Source organism: Ananas comosus, linkage group 16 (genome assembly GCF_001540865.1).
Source record: "Ananas comosus cultivar F153 linkage group 16, ASM154086v1, whole genome shotgun sequence".
Classification (NCBI taxonomy): Eukaryota; Viridiplantae; Streptophyta; class Magnoliopsida; order Poales; family Bromeliaceae; genus Ananas; species Ananas comosus.
The window spans coordinates 1,145,277-1,165,386 of NC_033636.1; the positions used below are offsets into that span (position 1 = coordinate 1,145,277).

The following is a 20,110-nucleotide window of genomic DNA, read 5'->3' on the forward strand; positions in this document are numbered from 1 at the left end:
GAGGGTGAGGCCCGAGGATGTTCCCAAGACGGCTTTTCGGACTCTGTACGAGCATTATGAGTTCACAGTGATGCCTTTTGGATTGACGAATGCCCCTGCCGCATTCATGGATTTGATGAACAGAGTGTTCAAGCCGTTCTTGGATAGATTTGTGGTAGTTTTCATTGATGATATCTTGATTTACTCCCGGAGTGATGCTGAGCATAAGGAGCACTTGAGGACTGTGCTACATCTTCTGCGAGAGAAGAAGCTGTATGCCAAGTTAAAGAAGTGCGAGTTTTGATTGCGGGAGGTTGCTTTCTTGGGCCATGTGATTTCTGCAGGGGGAGTAGCAGTGGACTCGAAAAAGATTGATGCTATTCGGAATTGGCCCAGATCGACGACAGTGGCTGAGGTACGGAGTTTCCTAGAACCGGCAGGATATTACCGTCGGTTTGTAGAAGGCTTTGCGAAACTTTCCACACCCCTAACTCGATTAACTCGAAAGGGGATTAGATTCATCTGGAGTGAGGACTGTCAGAGGAGTTTTGATGAGTTGAGATTGAGGTTGATGTCGGCTCCTATCCTTGCCCTTCCGATGATGGGGGAAGGATTTGTGATCTATAGTGATGCATCGCATAGCGGGTTGGGCTGTGTGCTGATGCAGCATGGTAGGGTAATTGCTTATGCTTCACGGCAGTTAAAGGATTACGAGAAGAATTACCCTACGCATGACTTGGAGCTTGCCGCGGTAGTCTTTGCTTTGAAATTGTGGCGGCATTACTTGTACGGCAAGCACTGTGAGGTTTCAACCGATCATAAAAGTCTCAAGTATCTGTTCACCCAAAAGGAGTTGAACCTGAGGCAACGCCGGTGATTGGAGTTACTAAAGGACTATGATATTAGTATTCAGTATCATCCCGGCAAGGCGAATGTGGTGGCAGATGCGTTGAGCAGGAAGGTAGTGTAGAGTTTGAGTTTGACGATCACACAGCAGAGACCTTTACTCGAGAAGCTGCAGCGGCTGAGGCTCGAGGTTGTGTCCCCTGGGTCTACTGCGAGGCTTATGTCTATGGTCTTGTAACCCACTCTTTTGGATAGGATCCGAGAGAAACAAAATGGAGATCCGTACTTGTCAAGGATTCGAGAGCAGCTAGAGAAGGGACAGGCAGAGGGCTTTATAGTAGACAGTTCGGAAGTACTACGGTATAGGAACCGACTGTGTATGCCTGTGAATTTAGAGATTCGAGCGGATATTTTGAGACAGACTCATTATTCTCCTTATACGGTTCACCCTTGTGGAACCAAGATGTATAAGGATTTAAAGGCACAGTTCTGGTGGAACGGAATGAAGAAGGACTTTGGCAGATTTGTAACTCAGTGTCTGACTTGTCAACAGGTAAAGGCCGAGCATCAGGTACCTGCTGGCAAGCTTCAGAGTCTGTAAGTGCCCGAGTGGAAGTGGAAGCAGATCACGATGGACTTCGTCCTGGGATTGCCTAGAGCACAGGGTGGCTTCGATGTTATTTAGGTGATAGTGGACAGACTGACTAAGTCTGCTCACTTCCTACTAGTTCAGACCACCTGGTCCAGAGAGAGACTCGTGCAGCTATACCTGGATGAGATTGTCAGGCTGCATGGTGTGCCGAGATCGATTGTATCGGACAGGGACCCGAGGTTTGTTTCGCATTTCTGGAGGAGTCTTCAGACAGTCTTGGGTACATAGCTACATTTCAGCACGGCGTTTCACCCACAGACAGATGATCAGTCAGAGCGGACCAATAAGACTCTAGAGGACATGCTGAGGGCATGCGTCCTGGACTTTGGAGGAGGGTTGTATTGACATTTGAGACTGGCTAAGTTTGTGTACAACAACATCTATCAAGTGACCATCCAGATGGCTCCGTTTGAGGCGTTGTATGAACGCAGATGTCGATCCTCTTTGTTTTGGAGTGATGTGGGTGAGAGGAGGACACTAGGGCCTGAGATCTTGCTAGAGGCTGAGGAAAATGTGAGAGTAGTGCGACGACACCTTTTAACAGCCCAGAGCTACCAGAGGAGTTACGCCGATATCCGGAAATGAGACTTAGAGTTTCAGGTTGGAGATCATGTTTTCTCAAAGTCTCGTCGTTCAGAGGAATTCGTAGATTTGGAGTGCGTGGAAAGCTCAGTCCACGTTTTGTTGGCCTTTTTGAGATATTGGGGCGAGTTGGACCAGTTGCCTACAGGATTGCTCTACCTCCCCGACTGGTCGGTATATATGATGTCTTCCACGTCTCGGCATTGAGGAGATATGTTTTCGACACCTCTCATGTGATTGACTTCACTCCACTCAAGAGTGGCGAGGACTTGAGATACGAGGAGCAACCGTTGGGGATTCTTGCTCGGGAGACGAAAGAATTACGCAATCGGGTCATCCCATATGTAAAAGTGCAGTGGAGTAATCATGAGGAGCGGGAGGCGACTTGGGAGCCAGAGACGGTGATGAGAGAGTCCTACCCTTATCTTTTCGAGGCTCAGAGCTAATGTATGCTTAAGTTTCGAGGACAAAACTTTTTATAGTGGGGGAGGGTGTAGTAGCCCTGGAGTACAGCAGTTGAGGCTAGTCGGCAGCTCTAAAGAGTGCCGGGACAAGTCCGAGTCGCGTTGGCGCGAAGTAGATGCTAAACGGACTCATTGCGACGTGAGAGCAGGGTGTTAGCATTGTCCTCTGCAAAATGGCAGTTTTTTGCTTGTTGTACCTGTACAGATACGGCAGTGTACTGGTACACTTCGCCTGTTTCGGCGCAGCTGCTCTTGGGTTGCCATTTGTACCGGTACAACCTAACGTGTACCGGTACACCACGGTAGGTAGAGGGCTTTTTGGTCATTTCTTGCCTCGTTGTTTTCACCAACTCACCTCCCTCCTATATAGGATAGAGATGAACCGAGAGAGGAGTACTTTGCTCATCTCCTCCTCTCTCTCTATAGCTTGGTTCGTTTAAGTGGAGCTCGGGTAGAGTTGCCGTTGGAGCTCGGATCGATGCCGATGTCGCGCCGTAGAGCCGTTCGAGCATGCAAGCATCTTAGTTGCTATGCGAGGAGGCCGGGCGAGGGTGCAAGTCTGCCGTTTTCGACGTCGCGCCGGATTGGGATTAGCGTTGGAGGTAGGTTTAATCGTCGGTTTATTTTCTAAGTATATGGATATAATCGGCATGTGTTTGTTGTAGTGTTTTGCATATCGAATTTGCTCGATTCACGGATTTTGTACCTCGATCTTTAGAATCTGAATTAGAGCTTAGCTTGTGATTATATCTACTTGCACATGTTGGACTTAGATATGACTTAGGAGAAAACCTGCGATTTGAACCTGTCACATGTTAAACTACCTCATTTAGCTTTAGGAGCCGTTGTTAGTTTGTATCTCGGCAGTTTCAGCGTGGCGGATACCCCAGGTAGTTTAGATAGCTGTTACGCTCATGCTGGGATGCCAAGCCTATTTTTACAGTAGCTTTCAGACTGTTCCGGACTGTTGGATGCCGTCGGGATTGACGGTGGACCCGGATCGCCGTTTTGGCGTCAAATTGTGCCGAGAGTACGTGACTTGTTGGTTGTTAGACCAGTTGGACCCTATTACTTGACTTTAGCCTGTGAGAGTCTGATTGAGCTCGACAGAGACACGCTTGCATACTCGGTTGGGTCGCGCCCGCGAGTGCCACTCCGAAGTAAGGCTTAGTACTTTTGCGTTGATATCACTGATTATACTTGCTATCCATGGACTGCTTAGCGTGGAGGTAGTTTTGGCTTAGACAGGCGGGACGGGTGTGTTCACAGTCCCAGGGACGGGTATGCTTACAGTTCCAGTGAGATTGGGTCAGGATGGACATATACTATAGTTGGTTAGAGTAGTGCATGATAGTGTAGTAGCAATTAGCTGTAGATCTTTTCCAGCTTTACTTACTATCCTTGCTTCCTTCTATAGACTTAGTGGGTGGACCGATGATTTTGAGGACGGTACCCACTGAGGACTACTTGTTTTACAGTAGTTTTCACGCCCAGTTGTTACCCTTCTTTTGCAGAGCCTTCGGTTTCGGCTGCTGCATCTTCCGAGGCAGATCGTGGCAAGGGCGTTGCGAGCTAGAGCCCTACCCGACGAGTCGCCGAGATAGAGGATCACCCGCTGCAGGTAGTGGTACTTTTATTTTGAGAGTTCATGTACATACAAATATTTTAACTCGCTAGAACGAGTACTTTTGTACCTTAATACTATGTATGTATATGGAACTTGTTTTCAGTTCTACCTGTTTATTTTCATAGCAGCTCTATACAGCTGGTTATAGTATTGTATATTTTATAGTTACAGCTATGCTTCGAATACAGAAAAAATTTCTTTGTATACGGCAGATTTGTCGGCGTGCCCGAGAAACGTGTAATCCGGGGGGGTGACAGATTAAGTTGGTATCAGAGCTTAGTATTAGGTCATTGGGACTTAGGAAACCTAAGTTTGGCAAATCTTAGCAAGGTAAGACGCGAGAGGCGTGAATTACCGCGAAAGTCAATGATTAGTTGTTCTAACTCTTCCTAGAGTGGAGTGAGTGATTGGAGGAATGGTTGTTTTGGTCTACAAAATTATGTTGGCTGCAGATGATAAAATTGAGTCATATTTGAAATGACGGAAGACCAGATTGGGCAGAATTTCAATCGAGACCCATGAGCTATGTCTGTATATATACTTTACGTGAATTGATTGTATATTTTTAATAGCAGTGTTAGAAATTAATGTTAACACCAAGAATCGTATGCAACAAACGGAATACAAATTTTTTTATAGAAAAGTAATTGAGACATCAGCTAAAATAAATATTGTCTAACTGTGTGAACTAAACTTGTCTCAAGTATAGTTGCTTCATATTTTCTATAACGTTCATTTCATAATAAAAATAAATAAGCAGGTAGCATGCTAATTAACTTTCTCCTAAAAAATTTAAACATAAAAAGTATGAAATGAATGTTTTTTGCATTTTGAGCAAGATATGCATGCTTCATCCGTACATTTATTATATATACACACATGTCGTGTAAATATTTTTATTGTTTTCGTTGTTAGAGAAACAAGTGCTAACATTTTTCCTTTTTTTTCGTTACAATTGAGATATTGGAGGAAAGCAAATTAGAATTATCTAAGGTAAATTTTTTAGTATAAAGAAACATATTATGATAGTAATTCATTTTGAAATTAATTATATATATTAATATTGAGATAAACTAACAAAGAGACATCAATATTGAGTTAGAGGCATAGGCAAAAGTGCATTGCTAATGCTTCGCCCACTTGAGAATGAATTAATTCAACTAAATAGATTGTAGAGAGATATGTGTTATCCCTTTTGGCTTTTTCCGATCTCTAAATTACATAGAAACCTTCCAAAAATTGTCAATAAAAAAAATGTCAGTCAAATTTAGTAAAATTATCAAATTACTTATCTTACTAATTTTCCATTCAAATATAACTTAAATATTTGTTACTCCTCCTACCCTTTTAATTATTATATTATATATTATGACCAATTAAATAAGCATTTATTATTAGTACTTTTGTAGTTTAGTTTAGTTACTATAATGCAGCTTTATTTGCGAATTTAGTACATCTAGCGTATTTTTATTTTTATTTTTATTTTTTAATTACGGATAGAAAAATAAGATACTTTTTGGTAGGTTTATTTCTACATTGAAGTCCATAAGGGGAAGAAGCGTTGGGTGTGGGGGATTCGTACGGTATCGACGTGTCCGCGATCAAGGAGGAGCTCGACATCGACAATAGCGGTGAAAGTGACGCAGAGAATGGAAATCACCTCTCCGATCTCGACAGTGCAATTAAGGTACGTATGGAGTAGTAACTAAAAAAAAAAACGATTTGTAGCGACATTTATTTTAGAAATATTTAATACAAGCGCTGGTAAAAATATAATTTAGCAACAGTTTTAACTAATTATTATAATAGTTCTCAACCGTCGGCATAGTAGTATAATAATTGAGAGATTTTTTTTAAAAAAAAAATTCTAAGTGACTGAAGTTCTATGGTGTAGTGGTTAGCACTTTGGACTTTGAATCCAGCGACCTGGGTTCGACTAAGGCCCGTTTGTTTTGATGTGAGTGGAGTGATGGAACTCAAGTTCCATCACTTCTGTTTTTTGTTTTGGTGTAAGTGAAAAATATAATGTAACTCAAGTTACGTTAGAGCTGCACTTCACCTACTCTCGACTTCCTCCTCTAAAGTGCCGAACTCGACTTCCACCACACTCAACCTCCTCTAAAAAATTAATTAAACAGTAAAACCTAAACTCTACTTCCTTTATAATGGATTAGAATTATCTTATTTATAATAAATTAGGATTACTTTTAAATAATAATAAAAAATTTAATCATATAATAGGTTAAATTTTATAGTAGTAAATTTACTACTATATTTAGGAGATAATAGGATCCACTTACTTACATCAAAACAAACAACGAAACTCAAAAAACTAATTTTACCAACACCAAGTTACATCAAAACAAACAGAAGAAGTAATTGAATTTAACTTTCAGACTGTATAAGTTACATCAAAACAAACAACAAGAAAATAATCACACTTCAGGAAAACTCAAACACCACTACACTTGACTTACGTTGGATCTACAGATTCATCAATCCAAACGCCCCCTAATATGAACTCCATAAAGATGGTTTATATTAATTAATATTTTGAAGTTAAAAATTTAAACCAATGTAATTTACAGAATCTAAAATTCTATATATAAAAAAGTCTTAATTTTGTTTTTCGAAGAAATGCTATTTATACGATCCTGTAATATATAGATGAGTTAATGTTAAAGAGTTGGTCGTTAAAAGATGAACTTTTAAGATTAAAATCAATTTCTGATTGTAGAGTTAGTACTAGGTTTTTTTGAGAAAAAACTGTATCCCAACAAAAACCCTAAAGCCAGCTTCCCTCTCGGGGGAAACAATAAAAAATTAATAAAAAAGCACCCCTGTGCGATCAAAAATTCAAAACTCTCTTCCCCACGCGTGCTCCTCACTCGCGATCAAAGCACGCGCACCCCGGCCCGCGGATCCCCACTCTCTGTGCGATCAAACCCTCCCCCTCTCCCCGATACCAATCTCCCTCAACATTCTCTCCCTCTCCGACACCAGTCTCCCTCTCCGACACTGCACTAGTAATGGCTTGTAGAGTTCGATGTTTAGCTTCATATCAGTATTTTTGATGCAATTTTTACTTGATTTTCTCTGTTTTTATGTTTATTAGGTTTCTAATTGCTCTGATTTGGTATTATTTGCTAGGATTTGGTATTACTCGCCTCAATACCAACTCAGAGAGAGATCGTTTGTCTTGCTTGGATTTGGGGTTTCAATTGCTCAGTGGTGGAGGTAAGCTCTCTTTGTGTGATCTGGGGCCATCGAATTTGTTTTTTTAGCACTCGATTTTTAGCACTTGATCAGGAGCTCGGAGGAGATAAATTCGACGAGATAATTGATTAATCTTCTATCTCCTCCTGTTGATTTGTAATTGCTCAGTTGCTTTGCTCTCATTTTTTGATGCAATTTTTACTTGATTTTCTCTGTTTTTATGTTTATTAGGTTTCTAATTGCTCTGATTTGGTATTATTTGCTAGGATTTGGTATTACTCGCCTCAATACCAACTCAGAGAGAGATCGTTTGTGTCTTGCTTGGATTTGGGGTTTCAATTGCTCAGTGGTGGAGGTAAGCTCTCTTTGTGTGATCTGGGGCCATCGAATTTGTTTTTTTAGCACTCGATTTTTAGCACTTGATCAGGAGCTCGGAGGAGATAAATTCGACGAGATAATTGATTAATCTTCTATCTCCTCCTGTTGATTTGTAATTGCTCAGTTGCTTTGCTCTCATGGATGATATCGAGCTCTATGTTTGCGATTTGATTAATCTGGAACTAGAATTTGAGGTGAAAGACCTAGAGATCTTATTTGAACCATAGAAACATGCAAATTTGAAATCATATACTATATGTTGTTTGACTTTATGCAAAAAATTTGTTTGACTTCTATAAGTGCCAAATTGAAGGGGTGCCGGTGAAATGATCGACAGGAAAGACATAACCATTAGCTTTGAGGCCCAAAAAGATAGGAACCAGGTCAAGGAAATAGAACAAACTCTTCATTCTTTAAATCTTTAAATATTTTAAGCTGTTTGGCAAAATTGAACCGTACTTCTTCTGCCATTTGTACCCAAATAATCCCAAAGAATAGAAGTTTTACTGTATAAACACTTTCGATAGTTTTTCTGGCCCAAAAAGCAAAACCAAACTAAACTGCACAATGTGATACTTTCTCAATGTTCTACAAATGCATTTTTTTTGTTTGCCAGAAAATCTTCAAACTAATCATACGTAATCAGACATAAGATCATTACATTATAAATTAGGTTTTGTAATTCGTATATACTTACAAGTTGCAAGAAGCATGTCATCATGCACACGAATTGCCCCCGAGACCACCACTCCGAGGCCAAATCCCGGAAAAATGATTGTTACTATTTAAAGATTTACACTATTTTGTAGTTAGAGCTCTTCCTGACGAGTTACAGAGCTAGAGGAGTACCTCCTACAGGTAGTGTTAGTTTTTGGTTCTTATACATATTGATGTTAGTACCTTCCTGTAGCAAGTATTTTTGTATCAGAATACTATACATATATAGTGAACCTCTGTTATTATATATGTATGTCTTTTTAGTAGCTCTATACTACTGGTTGTAGTATTGTATGATTACAGGTACAGGTATAGCTATCATTTCGTATACAAGGAAAATTTCTATGTATACGGCGGGTCTGTTAGCGTGCCCGGAAAAATGGGTAATCCGGAGCTTGACATATATAATGTAAAATATCTTGGCTTTTTAATGAATACATACAAACTTTTTGTAAATAATATAAATAAATTATGTATGATAGAAAATTTTTTATCTTAAAATATATGAAACTATTAATAAAAATTTTATTAAAATTCATTTGTTTTTGAAATATAATGATATTTTAGTAAATTAACTATTTATATATACTACATATATGATTATATTAATAAAATTTTATTTTATTAGCAGTGTCCATAGCGATATTATGTAACAGTATTCACGGCAATAAGTTATTAGGAAAAAAATGACTAAATTATAGAAAACTTTTAGTTAATATCCTCTTTTTCACTTTCCACTTCTATCATTCAAAAACCTACACTTTACCCTTTTAAAAAATAAAATTATTCATAGAGGGTAATGCTGTGGCAAAATGATCAAATTATCCGTCATCTTCTTCGGGGTGGGTGTGAACGGAGAGGTGGGCGAGGGCGAGGCGGTGGAGGCGGGCAAGGGCGTGTGTGTAGGCATGGACAGAGCGGTGGGCGAAGGCGAGGCGAAGGAGGGCAAGGCAGCACGGCCGAGGATGAGGAAGAAGGATTTTAGGAATATTTTGGGTATAAAAAATAGGATATAAACGAAATTCTAGCAGAATATTGACGACGAGGGTCAAAGTAAATATTTTTTATTTTCTAAATAATAAAGTGTGAATTTTTAAATGACAGGTGCCCAAATAAAAAAGCAGGTATTGACGGGAGTTTTCTCGTATTTAGCCTTAAAAAAAAAGAAAAAAAAAAGAAGTAAACACCGACCCCGCGAATACTCACCACGGAAAACAGTCCCCAAAACCCTAGCAGAGAACTCCGGTGCCCACTTCTTCTCCTCTCTCCTCTCTCCTCTCTCCTCTCTTCGAGCTCTGAGAAAGAGAAAGAGAAAAATGGAGTACGTGAATCCGCTAACCGGGTTCCGCATCGACGGGCGCCGTCCCAACGAAGTACGCTATTCAATCCCTTCCTCCCCTATCTCTCTCTCTTTCTCAAATTTTTCTACTTGAATTAATCTTGGCTACATTTGTTCCAATTCCGGTTCCAGCTGAGGCAGATTAAAGGTGAACTCGGCGTCGTCGCAAACGCCGACGGGTAGTTTCTTCTTCGTTCTCAAAGCTATATCCCTTGTTTAAGCTATATTTGGATTTGGAATGGGCACAATTGGACGAACATCTTATTTGGTGTATCTCTTTCATTTACTCAAGAAACACTACAACCGTGTTCGGACATTAAAACGTTCCGGCTAAGAATTTTTAAGTATGATTGTAAGAAAGGAGTTTGATATTTACTCGCAGGGTCTCAATATTCATGATTTGATGTGATAACATATTTCACCTACGAGCTGATTTATCATATCTGGAAAATCACTCCGAATATATTACTCATTTACCAAATAATGCAAGTTTTTCAAGTAAATTAAGAAGATATACCGAATAAGATATTCATACATCCAAACAGGACCGTAATATTTGGTAGAATGATATACCATATTCGGCTATCAAGTCACAATTATCAAGAATAAGATAGATCGGAACCATTCGAGAAGCATGAAAAAATAAAATCTTTGTACGAGCAAGTTATCACCGGAAACTTATCCCGACAACCAGTGAGGGCCTAAAGTTTTAATTTTACTATCTAATCTTTTATTCCTGTTGATTTCCACAAAATTTCCAAAAAATTTCATAAGAATTTTATGGTTTCTTCTTCACAGGTTCTAGAATACTTCATTAAATAGTAGAATTTTGTTAGGTTACAAAATATCTTGTCAAAAAGGTTAATATATAGGTAAATGTTTTCCCAGGGAATAGTTACGAAACATATGGACCCGTTTCAAAATGCAACGTAGTTCAGTAAGGTCCATATGTTTTTACTTTCTTCGCATCTCTTGTCTTCACTGGACTTGTGAAAATGCAAGTTTTGATTTTAAATTTGGGTTCGACTGAGTGCAGCTCTGCTCTTTTTGAGATGGGAAATACGAGGGTCATTGTTGCTGTGTATGGACCTCGGGAGGTTAGAGTTCAAATTCCCTTCTTTGTTGTAAATTTCTTGTACGTTCAAAGTTATTGAATATACTTCTCGAATGCTTCATTTCAATGTGTACTTTCATTCTCTATTTCTTGTTTTTCATTTTTTTAAAATATATTGTCCGCAGAGAATTGGTTCTTTTCATTTATATAATTGAACTCTAATGATCTGAAGCTTTTCATATAGTATCCAAATGAAAGAAATAGTAGCTGAGTCTGCTTCTGGAATCATTGACTAATTAGCAGGTCTTTATGCATTTTAGGTTCAAAATAAGAGCCAACAGAATAACAATCAAGCGCTGGTAATGTGGTCTCTTACCTTTTCTTTTCCATTTAGTCCTTTTTTATGGTATGTTGGTATATTTTTTTTGTATGGAAAACGTATATAGGTAAGGTGCGAGTATAGCATGGCAAATTTTAGTACTGGAGATCGAACAAGGAGACAAAAGGGTGACAGGTGCATTTCTTTTAACAAGTTCAATGCAATATTGTATTTACCAAACATTCAACTTTTTCTATGTCTGAGGAGTTTCGGTGTGCTAAGGTTGTGACAAAGAAATAATCTGGCCTAATTTCTGGACTAGAATTGTAGTTCTACAAGTAAACATTTGATTGCATTATCGGTAGAGTGTCTATATGGAGAAAGCTAATAGTGATCTTGAAATATCCCAAATTTTTAGTGGGGAGGATGTGAAAGATCTAGCTAGGCGCAAAGAGCACAGTAGAGTCTTTAGGCATGCATTTTCTTATATTCACAAAATGGATGACTGTGAGAACTCTTAGGTCTTGACTAATATCAATAAAGGCACTCTTAGATTGATTTGTAAAATATTCATTCACACTCGACCCCCTACCCTGGTCATTACTTTGACGCCTGGTATGTTATGCACTTCCATGTTTTCCATTCTCTGAAAAGCGAACGGGACTCCTGGATCACTATGGCCGACTTTCGTCTCTGTTCGACCAGTCGGTCTCACAGTCAGGCAGGCTTATACCATTACGCTCACGAGCAGACCCGTTGCACCTACATCGGCGGGTAGGCACTCTCGGCCGGCAAAGAAAGGGGCCGATTGGGGCCTTGGCTATACGTTCTTCTTTCGAAGCGTTTTTCCAATAGAGCGAGGGCATCCTTCTGGGGTGGGGCGTTTACTTGAAAATGACAGGACTTGAAGACCATACACTGGTTCTTTTTTTCCTTTCAAGACTATCGGGCATAGGCGATCTTTGGGCATTGGCACTGGCAAGCTAGAAAACTCAACTTATTCTTATTGGTCATCACTTGATCTACCACCTTCACTGCCTTCCGACTGTCACTATCCCTTTTGCAAGGGAAAGTGATCTCTCTGGCCGGATCGAAAGAGAAAGAGTGTCCTTTCTCTTCTATGTTACTAGATACATCTTTTACTGCACACAAAAAAGAGTACTAGGAAACTCTGCTAGATCCCGTTCGACTGAAATTGTGACATGGGTTGCCCAATGACTGCCCTGAATTTCATTAAGTTGTTGAATTTCTTTAACTCTTCTAGTAAAAATTTCTTTAAAATTCATCTTAGCTTACTAAAGACAATATGATCTGTTTTACAGATTGGATAAAATTTACAATAATTTTTTTCCAATTAAATCCCATAAGATTCAATTATAGTTGACCTGTGCCATCTTAGATTAAATTTGGATATAAATGACATTTGCTTCCTAAGTGACTCAAAGTTATATTATTCCTTTAGTCTTTTATGTTCCATTTTGATTCATCTGCAAAGTCTTCAGTGTGTCGAAGCTCAAGCCCTACAAACTGAAAAAGTTATAGAAGCTCCCTAATCCCTATTGAACTTGAAGATGAGTCACCTGTGCTTGCTCAAGCTCTAGCGAGGCAAATTATCACTAAAATAATGGAGGAGCAGAGATTGAAATTTCGATCGGCTAGAGTAAGAAACTGGAAGTCAGGTGAACTATGATCAGCATAGAGCTTGAAGAATTATCCCAACCTCGTAACTTGAAGGTGAGATGTGTCTGTAGGGAACTGATCACTGTTTGTGGGCTGACTATTCTATTGGACGATACAGGCAATCAACTTATTAAGTTTACTATTCCAACCAGCTGAGCTGCAGCCCATTGAACCACGGACCTGTCAATATAACTGTATTTAGCCAATGTGATTATGTTGCCTTTCCTCATCAGCAACTCTATGGTAGTTTAGGATCCTTGTTTGGGGATGATTAATTCTGTAATGAAGTAGCAGAATAAACACTCGTTGTTCTTTTCCTTGGGTAGCCAGGCTTATTTCTTTTCTGAGAATGGGTCTTGAAGATTATTTTATTAGTTGGAGATTCTTTTCTCTTCTAAGGGGGCTTTGTGATACTAAAATCCAGCTGTTCTATGGAATCGTTACTGATTGTGGAGTTGGATGAACAAACTAATCAAACAGTTAACTTGTGACTGGGTTGTATTGCTGTTATGTAGTTTATTTAATTTGGAGTAGCAGATTATTGAAGCAGTAAGGCAAAGCAAGTGCTTGTATTGAAATATAATTATGCTCTATTTCTGTTGTAACTTCATTTTTGATGCAGCTCTTTGCATTAAAAGATGTAATTAGTTATCGCTTATTTTGAATGATATATACGGCAGGCGATCTACAGAAATATCTTTAGTTATTCGCCAAACAATGGAGGCATCCATACTAACTCATCTAATGCCAAGATCCCAAGTAAATCTTCTTGAATACCTTAAATCATGTTTTATTCTATGAATTACTTATTTTGTTCAGATTTCATATGCTTTCTTATGCAGATTGATATATTTGTTCAAGTTCTTCAAGCTGATGGTGGTAAGCAAATACTCGTATTGCAAGCTAGTTTTCGTTGTCATTCATCTTAATATGTATACCAATATTCCCCACTGTACACCTTGTTCCATACTCATGCAATTGATTGAAATTTCAGTTCATTTTTCTCTCATGAGTTTTGCCTATCACGATGATAATTTGATCATAATCAAGCATATAACAGGAACGAGATCAGCGTGCATCAATGCCGCAACATTGGCTCTTGCAGATGCTGGGATTCCGATGCGTGATATTGTTACATCTTGTACTGCTGGATATCTTTGTTCCACGCCTTTGCTTGGTGTGAATTCTACTTTTTCTACTTCTATTTAAATTTATATTAAAAGAAAACTCAAAACTTGCTGACCTTTTGGACAGATTTAAATTATGTGGAAGATAGTGCCGGAGGTCCAGATGTCACTGTGGGGATACTATCTAAGATGGACAAAGTGACTCTTCTTCAGGTCTGTATGCATATGAATAAAACTTCCGTTTGTCATCTTTGCTGCTTATTTACTGCTAGAGTTGTCATGTGGTTGCTTATTTTCTAGGTATAGAATCTATTTGCTTTATAACAACTAATATCTGGAATTCTGATACTTTGCTCTTTTGGTCTCACTTAATTCGTAGAACAGGTTGCTCTAGTTATTTTATGCACAATATCCTACGTTGCCATCTATATTTTGAATTAGATGACTTTTTACTGGAAGGAAATTGTTGTCTTCCTTATGGTGTCACTACATGTTACCATAGTTACGGAAATAGTGAAGAATGATGCATATTTCGTTTTTGCTAGATTATATCTTGTGATGTCGAAGTTATTATGCAAGTAAATCCTCCTCAGTTGTTCTATTGACTTCATGGCTAATACCCCTCTGTTTTCATGCAAAACACTCTTCTTGCGGTTGAGTGGTTGATCTTAAGAGTAATGGGATATGCATCCTATATAAAAAATTATGGTGATTGGGAGGATGTGTTTCCCAACAAGAAGTAAATAATGTTATTCAGGCCATAAGCATAATGTGGATAATATGGCATGGTATGTAAATACATGGAAAATGTTGAAAAGTCATATAGGATAAGGGAAATTATCATATGATATTTGTTGCTTCTTCGCTAGAGCAACTGGCGCTCTAGCTTACCATTACGAGTAACTAAGAAGGCACCTCAATCTTATTCCTAAAGAAGGTGGCTTTTGCCTTATCAGCAAAACAAAATGTAGAAAGTATGCATAAAGAAAAATTAATATTTCATGATGCAAACTAAGCCAATAGGCATCTGTAAGTCATGGAAGTTATCAGTAGAATGTTTGACTACAAAATATAGGCATCTTTTAAAATTGTAAATCTTTGATTCAAAAAGTAGCTATATATTTTATATTGTAATAATTATTATCCATTGGTAAATTTTTGTTTAAATTTGGTCCAAAAGTAAAACTTTGTTATTGTTTACTTGATATACCTCCAAAAGGAAAAGCCTATCCCTCCAACCTAGAAAAATAAAAGAAACAAAGTTCCTTTTTTATCTTGTTCGGTCTATAAAGAACTTGGTTTCATTGTTATCACTTTTGGTCATGTATTTTTTAAACTACCTCCGCTTTATCCCAATAAACTATCAAAGCATTTATAGTGATTTATGCATCAGCATATCTATATGAGTATCAGGGTGTGTAAATTTGTCATATTGAAGCATTTATGTAATATTATACAGGGAGCCCTCTCACTGAAAGATTTTAGTGTATTTGGTTAATTGATGAATTGTGCCGAAAATTGTCTGTGTTAGATTTATATAGATGCTCTCCAGGTTTAAAGAATTTTGTGATCTTCACAAGTTGAGCTAAAACTGTGACAATAAGACTAATTCTCGTTGTTGTACAAGACCTTCAGGTGTGTTACAAGCCCTTCCTTATGGTTGAATCCACCTTAAGGGAATTTGCTGTTAATTTGTGCGGTCCGAGTTCTTAAACTCCTTATCCAACTCCGTTTGATCTCTTAATTTCTCTGTCCTGAAAATCAGTACAGTATTGCAAATCATGTGTGAATAGGATCAAGGATTGTTGTGCCATGGCACGATAGTGTCCCAAGGCATTTGGTGCGCACGAACCATGCTGGCACATGGCATGCAGCTGCATGTTGCTGGCATGTAGGCCCTTGACTGGCACACTTTTGGGACAGCTTTTTAGTTGTACTCAAACGTGATTAAGGTGCTATGCATTGCAAGTATTGTTTGAATCATTTTGAAGAGCGAATTCTTACGTGTCATGAGTTGGAACATAGAGCTTATTTTCTTCTATTTCAAAATTTAAAAATAATTTGTGAAAAAATGGGGTATATTTCTTAGAAGTTAATTTTTCTTCTCAGTATCAAAGGGATGTTTCAGATGACATAGATCCTCCACATATATCTATCAGGAAAACACTAAGCCCTGCTTGGGAACTCTGGAGTTTTATTCAGAGTTTCCCCCCCCCCCAATAGTGTTACACTTGCTCAAAACAACATTACCTTATTTGAAAAGACTTGGTATTTCAGGTGTTTGGATCACTTCAAGTTACTCTTGATTTTATAAAAGAATACCTTAATTCTAGACAGGGAGATGAATGGCTAAGGTGTTTTACTCTCACTTCACTCCAAAATTTCATAGGTTTGAGCTCTTTTTTATTTTACCACAGAATTACGTAGGAATGGGAATTTTTGTTGTCTTTTGTGATACTACAAAACCCATCCATACAGCTCTTTTGGGGGAAAAAAATACGGCACTAGTCCAAGTACCCTAGTTTTAACAAACATCCCACTTTACAAGGTCCCCAAACAGGGTCTAAACCTAGTAGATTTCAGTTTTTTCTAAATGTGAAAATTCCTGGCTTGTTAGTGTTTCCTTGAAATGGAGGCTGCACCTGTGGCAGTATGCCGCTAGTCTAGACGGTATTTTACTTGTTTGCATAAACCAGTACCATTAGCACGTGTCACTGATGAGAGGAATATTGGGAGGCGACAATGATGATAATGTTAATTAAGGGTCTGATTACAGCTCTTTCTGTTTATTTCTTTCTTTGGGCTATTGACTTAAAAAGCCATTTGGGAAATTAAGAAATATATTTAATCATATGAAAAAACAATGATGTTTTTGCAAGACTCTTAGCTTGTTGATTATTTAACAATGCAATCATTGGAAATGAAGAGGTGTTGCATGCAGATATCTGATTGTTTAATCTAATATATTATTACATATTTTTCTTTTGGATAATCTGAGTGAGTATATGCTATTTGTTATGTTAGATCTAATTTTAATCATGTACTACAGGAGATTAGCAACCTTCCATCTGGTTTAGCCTTCATATTTTGGCATTTGAAGTTTCCTGGTTTCCTCTCTTTCTTCAGTCTGATAATCATGCTTTTGACCTCAGATGGATGCAAAATTACCAATGGATATTTTTGAGAATGTTATGCAACTTGCAATTGAAGGATGCAAAGCAATAGCTAATTACATTCGAGAAGTAAGAACTGTTTCATTTGGCTACATTATCACATTCGTTCATCTTTGCTTTTCTTCTAAATTCTATTTCTTCAACTTTGTGATTTTCATTTTTTTTCTTGGTTATTTCATAAGCTTCTCTGGGCTATTTGCATGATACATATCATTGATGCAAGTCACTTTTTTCCTTTTTTCCTTTCCATTTGCTTGGCTTTGGTGTTTTATGCTAACATATAGATTTTGTGCAGACTTCTTTTCTCATTAAGTCATTATTTAGATCTCTTTCTTCGTGTTTTTGACTTGGTTCTGTAATTTGCGGTTGCTATTGTGTACAGGTTCTATTAGAGAACACAAAACAGTTGGAATCTCGTCGTGGTGGATAGCTGGTAAAGGTGTTCAGCAATTTTCTTATACCAATACACTGAACTTTTGCTGTTTCTTTATTTTTGGGTCAACTTCAATTTACTTCAATTTCCCTCCTGTTGTTTAAAAAGTTGCACTTAATTATCACATGACTTTATTTTTGTTTCAGTTTCTGGATCTATAGTTAAACAGGGTAGCAAAGTAATATTTTTTTGAAAACCACAGGGCTGTGAAGTGCTGATTATTGGATGATAAAATGCTATATTGTACCATCTTATTGTTTGCAAAATGTATCACTTTGCCATCCTATTTAATGCTAGGTCTCTTGATGGTGAAACGAAAATAAAACCATAGGGTAGTTAATTGCAACTTTTTGAACCATAACGTTACAAAGTAAAAATGCTCTAACCACAGTGGTGAAATTGAAGTTTTGCCTTATCTTTCCCTCTAACATCATGGATATATAGCCGTAGTAATGAAAACTGTTGCTTGAAAGCAGGATTTTCATGTCATAGATCTGACAATTAAAGCTGTTTCATTTTTCCTGTATAAACAGTAAGATCAACAACCTTTCCGAAACCAACCTGTTTTTATCATATACTTTTTGTCTTGCTTAAAATGCCTTCGAAGTTCAAACATTTTAAAATGATCAAGGTGACTATTGAAATTATCATAGTAAACTTATTTTGATTTTTGACAACATTTTCCTATTGTGAAATTATGTTTCATGTACTTTTAATAAAGAAATAGAGCTGACTTCATATTGCCATCACCCAATCTATAATATAGATGATGTATAATAAATCATTAGAGATGAAGTGCAATAAATTATAAGAGAGTCATAAATCACTACACTTGGATCCTACATGTAAGTTTCAGTATATGGTTTCAGACAAGTCCACTACAATCACATAGAATTTTGGTTTATAAAAACGAGAAAAGGGCAACAATGCAGGACAAGACAAGCCCATGTCTTTCAGTTTGGACTTTGGACTAGTTTCGGTCCTATTTTATGATCGGTACCACCAAAACCAAAAGTTCGGCCTGGTTTGGTACTGTTGCCTTTTAGAAACAGTTAAAAGTTCCGTGTGATTGGCAAAAAACAATACAAAGACATAGTAGTAACATTTTTGCTTGCAACTTTCTATTAATTTGCAAGGGCCATTACAAGTTAACCAACAATAACGAAAATAGAACAATCCATATGCAAACACATTGAATCACATAAAATTTGTGTTTAAAGAAACAAAGGAAACAATAGTGATACCAAATGAGGCCTTCGGTTTCGGTTCGGACCATGCTTGCGACCAAATCTAGTCCATCGCTACTTAGTTTCTGGTCTTCTCTTTCCATAATATGATTTACATTTCATCAGCATGCTGACTCTGTGCAAATAGCATACTCGCTGACCTCCCCGCACAGCTTTGTTGGATAGCATTGAGGATGTTGCGAGTATTTTGGTGCTTATCAGGTCATCGAATCCGAATAATTAGTTTGTGTGCCATCATTTTATGATTTCCTTAAATATGTTATGCTACTCGTTTATCCTTATTTATTTTCTCATTTTTCTTATAATGCCGGCTCTTGAATTGTGTGATTGGATTTGTTAAGTATGCCTACATGATCTCTAGTAACTTCTAAATGATCTAGTTAACATCACGGATTGGAGGTGAGCATTTGAGACCATTTACAGCTCACGACCTGAATGAATTCTGAAAGGGTTCCAAGATTCGACTGTTCGAGAATGACTTCTCTCTCTGGAAAGCTAGTTCTTCGCGAAGTCTCCTTCTGTCAATTTGGTGGCTTGAAAGCAGCAGCGGATGAAAGGGATGTTAATGTTATAGTTGGTCCCTGTTTTATCTTTCTTTTTTTACCCCCTTGATTCCAAGTTCCTGTAACATTTTTTTAATGTTATCCGTTTTGTTAGTCTTTTGGCCTATTACTTTGTTGTTGTTGTTTTTTTCACATTTAAAGACAACATCTTTGTGTCTCAGATCCTCTGAAACTGAGAAATTGTATTTAACCTTTGTAATTTGAATTTTATGCTGTTGAGTAACTGCAAAGTTGGTTTCTTCTCCTTTGTGTACATTCTTACTAACCTGCTCTGAGATGCCCATTATTATTATTATTACTAGTATAAAACCCGTGTTTCGTTGCGAATAAATAAAATTTTAATTAATTAATATATAATTATTTAAAATTTAAAATTTAAAATGTAAAATGTATTTTAAAAAATTAAAAATATAATACATTTGAAAAAATTCTTAGCTTCTCAATATCAAAAAAGTTGTAAATTCAAAACCTAAAACCCAAAACGTTACTCTTTTGTTCATGAAAATCAACTTCAAAATTATATGAGATCAAAACTAAGGAATGGAGATAGAAGCAGTGCTTTTGAAGCTTTGATTGTCTCTTGAAAAGGTAAAAAAAATATTTTTTTAATATATTATTTTTTGGGAAGGTGAAAAATCAAAGAGATTTTTTGATGGGAGAGAGGAAAAGGTGCAAAGAGACAAATTTTCTCTTGAAAGGGTGAAAAAATTTATT

At 37.5% G+C, this 20,110-nt stretch overlaps 1 protein-coding gene across 5 annotated transcripts; it reads left to right on the forward strand.

Moving 5' to 3' along the window:
• Positions 7,324–19,639, forward strand: LOC109722513 (exosome complex component RRP41 homolog). Of its 5 annotated transcripts, none has more exons than XM_020250604.1 (13): positions 7,324–7,387; positions 9,566–9,834; positions 9,933–9,979; positions 10,837–10,897; positions 11,175–11,213; positions 11,301–11,368; positions 13,534–13,612; positions 13,696–13,732; positions 13,914–14,030; positions 14,108–14,193; positions 17,133–17,222; positions 17,536–17,586; positions 19,214–19,639. In XM_020250604.1, exons 2-12 carry the CDS (start codon positions 9,778–9,780, stop codon positions 17,581–17,583), a joined length of 729 nt encoding a protein of 242 aa, XP_020106193.1. In that variant the 5' UTR covers positions 7,324–7,387; positions 9,566–9,777; the 3' UTR covers positions 17,584–17,586; positions 19,214–19,639. The 5 variants fall into 5 exon arrangements, with proteins under 5 accessions (XP_020106193.1, XP_020106194.1, XP_020106191.1 ...); XM_020250605.1 differs by lacking the exon at positions 7,324–7,387 and adding an exon at positions 7,614–7,721 and having other exon boundaries at positions 17,536–17,592; XM_020250602.1 differs by lacking the exon at positions 7,324–7,387 and adding an exon at positions 7,614–7,721.

Coding starts and splice junctions, on each gene's coding strand:
- LOC109722513 (XM_020250604.1), top strand. CDS start 9,778: ATGGAGTACGTGAATCCGCTAACCGGGTTCCGCATCGACGGGCGCCGT. Junction 10,898..11,174: donor CTGTGTATGGACCTCGGGAG/GTTAGAGTTCAA, acceptor TATGCATTTTAG/GTTCAAAATAAGAGCCAACA. Junction 14,194..17,132: donor ACAAAGTGACTCTTCTTCAG/GTCTGTATGCAT, acceptor TTTTGACCTCAG/ATGGATGCAAAATTACCAAT.